General features: G+C 51.7%; 1 protein-coding gene and 1 long non-coding RNA gene across 8 annotated transcripts in view; one reads left to right on the forward strand and one right to left on the reverse strand.

Annotated features, from left to right (window-relative positions):
• Window positions 1-581: 581 nt before the first annotated feature.
• Window positions 582-2,230, reverse strand: LOC141370872 (uncharacterized). The gene is made up of 3 exons (XR_012375338.1): window positions 2,126-2,230; window positions 1,461-1,572; window positions 582-669 (listed from the first exon to the last, which is right to left on the reverse strand). It is a non-coding gene; the product is annotated as an uncharacterized lncRNA (long non-coding RNA).
• CIMIP4 (ciliary microtubule inner protein 4) overlaps window positions 1,223-9,354 on the forward strand; it is a 25,143-nt gene continuing 17,011 nt past the window's right edge. For 2 of the 7 annotated variants that reach the window (XM_073882807.1, XM_073882804.1), the window contains exons 1-4: window positions 2,337-2,483; window positions 2,557-2,659; window positions 3,464-3,630; window positions 7,142-7,201. Coding sequence is in view for 5 of the 7 variants with exons in the window: in XM_073882804.1 (XP_073738905.1) it covers window positions 7,180-7,201 (22 nt within the window). In the remaining 2 variants the exon portion in view is untranslated. Of the gene's footprint in view, window positions 1,364-2,336; window positions 2,504-2,556; window positions 2,660-3,463; window positions 3,631-7,141; window positions 7,202-9,354 lie in introns of those variants that run through there. The other 5 variants (XM_025882090.2, XM_025882089.2, XM_073882805.1 and 2 more) reach the window with 4 other exon arrangements.

A 9,354-nucleotide genomic window follows, 5' to 3' on the forward strand; every position in this document is an offset into this window, starting at 1 on the left:
AGGAAGCTGAGGAGAAACAAAACCGAGCCTAGCTGGGCGCACACTGCTCCTGCTGTAGGCCCAGTGCTCTGGGTGTGGGGAACAGGGTGGGGGCACCCGGCCTTCCAAAACTGTGTCACCGCACAAGGCCCTGGGGCCCCTCAGAAGAGGCAATGCTCAGAAGCAGGCCCGAGGAAGGTGGCCTCCACCTGGGGTGTCCTTGGCTCAGAATATGACCCTCTGGGGAGCACATGAAGAGGGGCTGGAGAAGCAGCCTCAGCCCCGGGAAACAGTTCCAGAGCCCTGGCAGTGTGAAGCTACCGAAGAAGACTGGACCCTCGTGGCTGGATTTTGAGTTTCCTAGAAAAAGGCTTTCTAAGCCCTCCTTTGGGGCCATGTGTTGGAGGACCTATAGCTGATGTACTGAATTCAGAATCATCCGTTTACAACTTGCTGATTCAGGGGGCACAAGCCCCCCCTCACCCCTCAGGGTCGGCAGGTAGCCCCCTCAGCTTCCGAGCTCCCACCTGGGAAAGTGAAAACCCTGGGTTTATTTTGACGGGAGATGCCGTTTCAATACACCCACACAAAGGAAGTTAAGTCACAAGATTTATTACTTACAGATCCCAGACATGGGTGGGGGGTGATGAGCCAGAGGAGGGCAGTCCTCTGTCCCAGGTCACCCGTGAGCTGGCAAGACAGAACAGAGAGCCTATTACTCCTAAGGCAGTTAGGGCTGAGGGCACTAACTTTCCATGGGCTCAGCTCAAAGTGGTTATTTTCCTAGGTTCCCTGGGAAAGACAAAGCTGGAATTTGAGACAGGAATCTTAAGCTCAGGGCCTTGTCTATGTCCAGACTTGGGGTTCAAGGAGGGTTGTCCTATCGTCAAATGTCTGGGCAGCACCTCAGGAGGGCTGTTTTCCCCTCACAGGCTGCACGCTGACCGCTGGACTCCCCTAATGGGGCTTCCCTGCTTCCACCGCGCAGCCTTCCTGGGCAAAGACAGGGCCACCAAGGGCCAGGGACCAAGTCTGTCAATGACGTGCCCCAGCCCTTAGGCTGGCGTAGAGGCAGGCAGGTGCTCAGTAAATGCTGAGGAGCCTGGGTGTCAGGCTGTATCAGGCTGAAGGCCTGAGGGGTCTGCGTGGAAGAGGGTTAAGGCTGACCCTTCCTGCCTCCATGCTGTCCTTGTCATGCCAGCTTTAGGTCCTTTGTTGGAGCCTTGAGTGACCAGAGAATCCAGCGAAGCCACGCCCAGACCCCCCAACCCACAGCAACTGCCATAGGGAATGTGTGAAGCTGCTGAGTTTGCGGTCATATTGTCACTCAGCAATAGATAACGTGGAAGAGAGTAATCCCAGGAGACCAGTGAGGAGGCAAGAGGTCTGGACTGGGGGCCAGGGTGGGGGGCGGGCAGTGGAGGTGGCTGAAGGGGTGCGAGTTTGGTGTACTTGGAAGGCCTTGCTGATGAGTCGCTTACGGGGTTAGCTGTGGGTTACAGGAGACATCTCTCTGTGGCAAGCGATGCGCTAGGCGCTTCTCGAAAGTGATTTCGCTCAATCTTCGTTCTTACCCTTGGCGGTGAGCTGTGTCTGTTTCACATATGAGGAAAGTTCAGCCAAAGAACTCGGCCAAAGTCACTCTTTTCTTAAGTGGCAGGCCCAGACTCAGGGGTCCCGAGTGTCACCAAGCTCTCTGCCACCTGGGGAGCCCCTGGAAGGCTGGCATGAGGAGGCAGCCCCTGGAGCCCTACCCCTGCTAAGCAACAGCCAGACAGGACTGAGTTCCTGCTGACACCAGCTGCAGAAGCCACTGAACTATTCATCTTTGGTAGCCCTCGTGGTTCGAGCAGGGGAGAGCCGACTCTCGTTGTCTCATCCTGCTCTCATTTTACTCCTTGGTCCCTGATCCCTTCATGTCCAGCTCAGAGAGCTTCAGGTGCACCTTTCTCTCCCCTCCCCCCCCACTCCTCTTGGCCTATATTTATGCTCATAAACACATCCAGGCCTTTTATAGTCAAGTCCCGTCTAAGCTGTTAAACTCCTATGCATCCTTCAAAGCCCAGCTCAAATGACTCATTTCCCCAGACAAAACTCATCATTCTCTCTACTTAATCCTTTGTCATCCCAAGAACTTCCTTTCCACCTGATGGCATCTGGACCCTCTGTGCGTGATACACAACCTGACACATGTGGGGGGCTCTGGAAACATTTTGAGGGGATGAGAGAGTGAACGATGCCTGAAGGCTCCTCCCCCTCCCCCCAGTACTGGCTTTCCCTGGCCTCAGTTCCCTAGGGTGGGCCTAGAAGCCCTCTGAGGTAATAGAGCCCTATGAATAATGCTCACCACGGTGACTCCAGTGAACAGTGGAGGAGGGCTGCTCCCTAGCAACCACCTAGTAGTCTTCACCAGCAGTTTTTGCAGTGTGGATCTGCACTCCTGGGCTTCAGCACACACCAGAGTGGTTCACGTGTTTTCTGATGTTATGAGAGAGAGTGGAGAAGTGAGGCAGAGAACTGTGAGGTGGGCGGGGGTCTCCCGAGGCCTGGGATTTCATCTTCCCTCTCTCCATTCAGGGCTGCTCGTGAGGGAAGAGTACCCAGAAGCAACTAGACCTCCGCCCCCATCCTCCTTGACTGACGTCTCTTGGGACCTTTCTTTCCAGATCAGAAACTGGCAGTGAGTCCACACTTCTGTTCAAGGGAGTCCAGGCTGCTCTGGACTGGGGGTGCCATTAGGGCAGATGGGACACAGCCGTGGGCACAGCGGGTGGGTAACTGGGGATGAGGCAGCTCGCTTGAAGGAGACAGAAGATGTCGGGCTTGGTTTCAGTGCCACCTGGCTGAGGTCTTATTTCTTTTCTGAGCCTCATTTTCTCCACCCGTGAAAGACAGAGAGTTAATACTTTCTCTGAACACCTGAGTCCTTACGAAGACTAATCTATTAGATGTGAGAATGCATATGAACTGCATTAGGTATCTCTTGCCGTATAACAAATCACCCCAAAATTTAGTGGCTTTAAGAACATTTTTTAAAATTAACTAATTAATTTTTGAGAGAGAAAGGCAGAGTGAGAGAGAGAATCCCAAGGATGCTCCACACTCAGTGTGAAGCCTGATGTGGGTCTCAGTCTCACAACCCTGAGATCATGACCTGAGCCAAAAATCAAGAATTGGATGCTTAATTGACTGAGCCACCCAGGTGCCTCTAAGAAGATTTTTTATCTCACAGTTTCTTTGGGTCAGAAATACAGATAGAGCTCCAATGGATCCCAAGTCTCAGGGTCTTCTACAGACTATAATCAAAGTTCAACTAGAGAAGGACCCCTTTCCAGGGCCACTCATTTGGTAGGACTCAATTCCTCGTGGATTGTTGAACTGAGAGTCTCAGTTACTCGTGAGCTGTTGGCCAGGAGCCCCCCTAAGATCCTTGAGGTGGGCTTCTCCAGAGGGCAGCTCATGACATGGACCCTTCTTCTATCAGAGTGAGTGAGCCAAGAAGAGCCTGAGAGAGCATGAACAAGACAGAGTCACAATCTTCTATATTCAATCTTCAATAACCCTGGAAGTAGCATCCTATCACATATTCTATTGATTAGAAGCAAGTCAACAGGTCCAGCCCACACTCAAGGGGAGGGATTCTACAAAGTTGTGAGTAGCAGGGAACAGGATCCTTGGGAGCCATGTCAACTGCCCACCTCACTGCCCCCTCTAGGCCCCGATAATATACATCCCTTCCGTACACAAAATGCATTCATTTCTGCCTAAGATCTACAAAGGGTTCATTCCATCAGCTCTAAATCTAGAACCTGGTTCTACAAATCAGGCCCAGGCATGGATGAGACTCCTTGGGTGTGGTTTCTTGAGCTCAGTCCCTCCCCAAGAGTAGGTCTTATGAAACTAAGCTACCTGTTCTGAACACACCCACCACAAAATGGTGTGGCAGCCCCAGGAAAAGAGTGATAGATATCCCTATTCAAAAATGAGGACACTGGAGATACAAAGGAGTCACTGGCCCATAGCAGTTCTGAAATCCAGCCAAGGAAATGTTGAACTTTTCCTGTTTGGGTTTCAAGGCCTGGAAGTAATTCTCCATGGTTCTCAGCTCTGCCCAACAGGTACTCTCTTCCACTCTCTATCCTTTTAAAAAAACAAATAAAGAGCGCCTGGGTGGCTCAGTAATTAAGCGTCTGCCTTCGGCTCAGGTCATGGTCCCAGGGTCCTGGGATCGAGTCCCACATCGGGCTCCCTGCTCAGCAGGAAGCCTGCTTCTCCCTCTCCCTCTCCCCCCTGCTTGTGTTCCCTCTCTCGCTGTGTCTCTCTCTGTCAAATAAATAAATAAATAATCTTTAAAAAAATAAAATAAATAAATAAGAACATGTGTGTATGCTGAGCAGTCTTGTCAGACTGTTCTACCAGTAGAATTTGAGAGTCCACTAATCTCTCCCATTTTTTTTGTCCCATTTTGTACTCTCTCTGCCCCCTTTATTGCAAGCTGGTTGTGCTTTTGCTGATATGGTTTTCTCAATAACTGAAGCCTGCAGGGGCTCGCACTGCTAGACAATAGCTATGCTCCTCTCTCCTGGGGCTCCTGCAGAGAGACAGCACCCGTAAGCTTCCTAGAGGCCCTATTACCCAACTGGGGGGTCTGTGAGATGCATCCTTATCTCTTTAAAGGATCATTTGTGTGACAGAATAATATGCTCTGAGCTTTTCATCTTTATAAGCTTTTAACAAAATGTGGTATAGTCGCACCCTTGGTTACCTTTTCCTGACAGTGCTCTGAAGCCATTTCTTAATTTTAGCATTTTTTGACACTTGGAGAGGATGAGAATTTCCAAAACTATTAAGTCTTGCCTCTTTTATGTTTAATGGTCCTTCCTTCAATGTTTCTTTCTTCTCTCACAATCAGTACAAGCAGCAGGAAGAAACCAGGAAGCACCTTTGAGAATCTCCTTTGCTAGATCCCCTGGCTCATTAGTCACACGTTCTGCTTTCCTCATAACTGTCAGTGACAGTGTCACTAAGTTTCTGTCACTACATAACAAGGACATGTCTTCTTCCAGGTTCTAAGAACATGTTCCTCACATCCTTCTGTGCCTGCAGTGACAGCATCCTCCAAGTCCAGATTTCTACTCATTATCTGTTTAAGGCAATTTAAGCCTTTTCAATCATGTTCCTCAAAATCCATGCATGCTCCAACCACTGCTCAGTTCCAAAGCCACTCCCACATTTTTAGGTATTTGTTACAGCAGCAGCCCATTCTTGGTACCAAACTATATGTTAGTGAGCTACTGTTGCATGACAAATGACCACAAAGCTTAGCAACTTAAAACTATGTGCTTAAAAAGAAGTACAAATTTATTATCTCCCAGTTTCTTTGGGTCAGGATCCTGGGTGTAGCCCGGCTGGGTCCTCTGCCTCAGGGTCCCCCACAAGCTGTAATTAATGTGTCAGCTGGGCTATGTTCTCATATGAAGGCTCAACTGGGGAAGAATCCACTCCCGTGCTCATTTGGGTGGCAAGATTCATGCAGTTCCTCGAGGACTATTGGACCAAGGGTCTCCCTTCCTCATGAGCTGTTGGCTTCTCCATGGGGCAGCTCAATACATGGCAGTTGCTTCCACCAGAGCAAACAAGCCAAGAAGAGCCAGAGAAAGAGTGTGAATAAGACAAAAGTCATTAATCTAATCTCAAAGTGACATCCTCCCATTTTCATCATATTCTTTTGATCAGAAGCAAGCTGCTAAGTCCAGCCCACAGTCAGGGGGATGGGGTGGGGGGCTAATGCTGTGGAATACCAGAGCAATACCAATACCAGAGAATACCAGAAGGGTATTCCGTTAAGTTCAGTCCCTCCCCAACAGTAGGTCTTATGAAACTAGGGATCATGGGGAGTCAGTCCATCAGAAGCTGCACGATCACACAGTTATCACCACACAATTATTAAGTGTCAACATTAATAGGGTGTTTTGCTTTGTGATTTCTTCAAAAGAAAATTGATCTTTTTTTAAGATTTTATTTATTTGAGGAGAGAGCACGAGTGGGAGGAGAATCAGAGGGGGAGGAAGAAGCAGACTCTCTGCTGAGCAGGGAGCCCGAACCCAGGCCTCGATCCCAGGACCCTGAGATCACGACCTGAGCTGAAGTCAGAGGCTTTACCTACTGAGACACCCAGGCGTCCCTAAAATCAATCTGGTTCTTAATCTGCTCTGAGCTTACCAGCAGACCAGCTTGCTGGGTGACCTAGCACAAATCACTCCCCCTCTCTGGGCCTCAGTTTCTTTATCTGCAAAATGAAGAGATTGGATTAATTGATCCCAAAGATCCCTTCCAGCTCTGACCTGCTACTTCTATGCTTTCCTTATTACAAAGCTACTTCCTGCTTAGGCCTGGGTACTAAACATTCACTGTATACAATAAATTGTTTTACTTTTTCATATTACAAGATTCACAAAAATCTTAAAGACACTGCAATAAAATCAGGTATTAGGAATAAGAAGAAGTTCACTAGGAAAAGGAACACAAACCCGAAAGCCACAGGGGCTATTGTAGATGACAGGGCTGCTCTAAATTGGCCCAAAGACCTGTTCTGTGGAGCAGAGACTGAGGTCACAGCCGCGAGGCTCCTGCTCTCAGCTCTCCTATGATGGCCAAGCCGGTTCCTTTTCCTTGAGCTTGAATGACCAGCTAGTAAAAGGGACACAGTCCTACTTGCAGGGAGGCAAAAAGTCACCAGGATAAGGGGCTTGGGGCAAGGCCTCCCACAGCCAGGGGCCTGCTGGGGAATCCCAGGGGAGCATTGGGTGCTGCAGATAGGGGAGAAGGTGGAAGGAAGAGCGTGCAAAGGGCAAGAGGCGCTCACGGCCCCCAGGCTGTTTGAGAAAGTTCTTTGAAGCACTGGCATTGGAAGTGACCCGGGCTTTCCAGAGAGGACAGAGTCTGCAGGGGTCCAGGAGGCAGGCGGGGGTGGGGATGGGTGATGGCGGCAGCACGGGGGAAGGGGTTTGCTGAGTACCAGAGAGGACTGGAAACAGCATGGAGGGACCTCGGGTCAGGGGCTGGGCAGATGGCCACAAGCCTCCCTGTTTAATTCTCTGTTCATCCTTTTCTGCAGAGACTGTGTCATCTGAGATGACTAAATGTGTTTCTTTGTCTTCAGGACTAAGCTTGGAATTACCTATCCCAGAGCAAGAGTCGATGGAGCTGGGCCACCGAGCAGGTAGGACAGGCTGACCAGGGACATGCTGAATGCCCATTCGGGGCTTCTGTACAGGTGCCCTGCGGGCAGCAGGGAACAGCCCCTTTTCCTCCTCCCTCGGTCTCACCTGGGCCTTCAGACCCACTGTGGGGCCCTGACTTCCTCCGCGTTCTATTTGAAGACAGAAATCAAAGGGAGGGGAATATTGCTGGGCCCCTCCCCTCTGTCCAACCAGGGACTGTGGCCCCACTGCAGTTCCCCTCTGCGGGGCTCAGTGGGGAAGTGTGCACCCAGAGGGCAGGGCTGAGAGAGACCCCAACGGGGGCCAGGGCTGGTCACGGGGGTGGAAGGTACATGTAGGTCCTGAGTAAGCCCAGCCCAGGGAGTGGTGTGGCCCAAGGAGGGGTGAAGGGAGTGTTCCAGGAATGGGGAACAGTATGGGCAAAAGTCTGGAAGTGAAAGGCCTGGTGCTTTGGTGGAGCCTAGGAAAGTCAATATGGCTGGAAGGCTGGAGAGGCAGGTGGGGGAGAAGCCCAGGCTGGGTCCTGGGCCTGATCCCCGATGTGGGGGCTCTGCTTTCAATGCAGGGGTGACTGGGTCAGGTCAGCTCTTGATAGGGGCCCCACGGTGAGTGGCCATCCAGTGAGACTCAGGGGACATGGCTGCTGGAAGCTCTCTCCAACACCCTAAGCACCCAGGCCTTGTTAAACACTCGGATTCCAGCCTCTTCCAAGGAGGTTCTGATGCAGGCCCGGGGAGGGGCCCAAGAATCTGCAAATGTCATGAGTGGGGGGTGGTGGATTCTGGGGGGGGGGTGGATTCTGATAAAGGGCCAAGCCGGGAAAACTGACCGTGGACCATTTGACCCTCATGACACTAGCAAGTGAAGCTGGGTTCACTCTGCCCTTTTTATGGCAGAAGGAATGGGGCAGAGTTGCAGTGAGGCTCCTCGGCTGCCAACAATCACTCATTCATTCAACAAACACTGAGTTCTGAGAGGACAGGGGTTGGCCTTTTAGTTCCCTTGCATCCCCAGTGCCTGGATCTGACACAGGGCTCCCTCAGTGCGTGAATTGGGTCAATATCGGCTCTCTGAGCCAGGGCCCGGCCAGTGAAGCGCTCATCACCCCAGAGGGCGGGCAGGGGGTGCAGGCAATTCCACTATAACATGCTCATAGATGAGGCAGGCGGGAGCATGGCCTGGGAGAAATGGGAAGCTCTACTCCTGGAGTCCTGAGGCCTGCATCCTGTGGGACCCCAGGTGGAGCCCCTTGCTGTGCTGGGAGCAGGAGGGGGGGCCGTGGCTGAGCAGGTGGATGCTTCGTGTGCTTCGTGTGCTTCATACCTGCTTCCACTCTATTGAGCAGGGTGCCCTCCCTACCTTGGCAACCTCGGTTGTCCCCAAAGGCGCCCGTTGACTTGGCTGCCTGCTTGCTGGGGCAGAACCGGGACTGGAGGGAGGGGAGGATTTCTGGTCTCGGGGAACAGGTTTTCCCTCTGCCTTTTGAGTAGATGACAAAGGAGCAAGAATGAAAGAGTATCTGGTTTCACCGGTTGGGGCGGGGGTGGGGGGGTGGGGGGGTGGGGGCTGGGGGGTGGGGAGGGAAGGAAAGGAGGAGGCAGGCGGGCTTGGACATCAACTTTCTCTGTCTCCACCGCCCAGGGGAAGGGTCTGCCGTTCTTCGTGGGTGGGCAAGAGGGGTTTTTCACAGAGCACCACCACCTCTTGGTGACAGCAGAGCAGGGTCCGGTGAGAGCGAAATAAAACCCCCATGGCCAGCAAAACCCGCCGCTTTCCAGCAGCCTTCTCTGAAAAGGAAGCCTAGAACAATCCGAATGACCACAAGTGGGGCAGCTACTAAATCCTGCCAGGTTTGAAAGGGAAGTGGGGTCTGTGTCTGCCGCCATAACTCAATCCTCAAGGCCCAGTGGTACTTTTTTTAACAGCAAGTTACAAAGCAATACATAGAATCCAATCTCATTTAGAAACAAAAACAAAGCACAACTATGAATCCTTCAAGAGGGCTGGAGGAGCCATCTAGAATATTTCGAAGGGCAGCTCACCAGATGTGTTTACAGCTGTCACCTGGGGTTGAAGATTGGGGGGCAGGTGGCGAGGCCAAGTCCGTGTGTGTGTGTGTGTGTGTGTGTGTGTGTGTGTGTGTGTGTGTGTG

This window comes from Callorhinus ursinus, unplaced genomic scaffold (assembly GCF_003265705.2).
Source record: "Callorhinus ursinus isolate GAN/ISIS: 27379988/994484 unplaced genomic scaffold, GSC_fseal_2.0 scaffold48, whole genome shotgun sequence".
In the NCBI taxonomy this organism is placed as follows: Eukaryota; Metazoa; Chordata; class Mammalia; order Carnivora; family Otariidae; genus Callorhinus; species Callorhinus ursinus.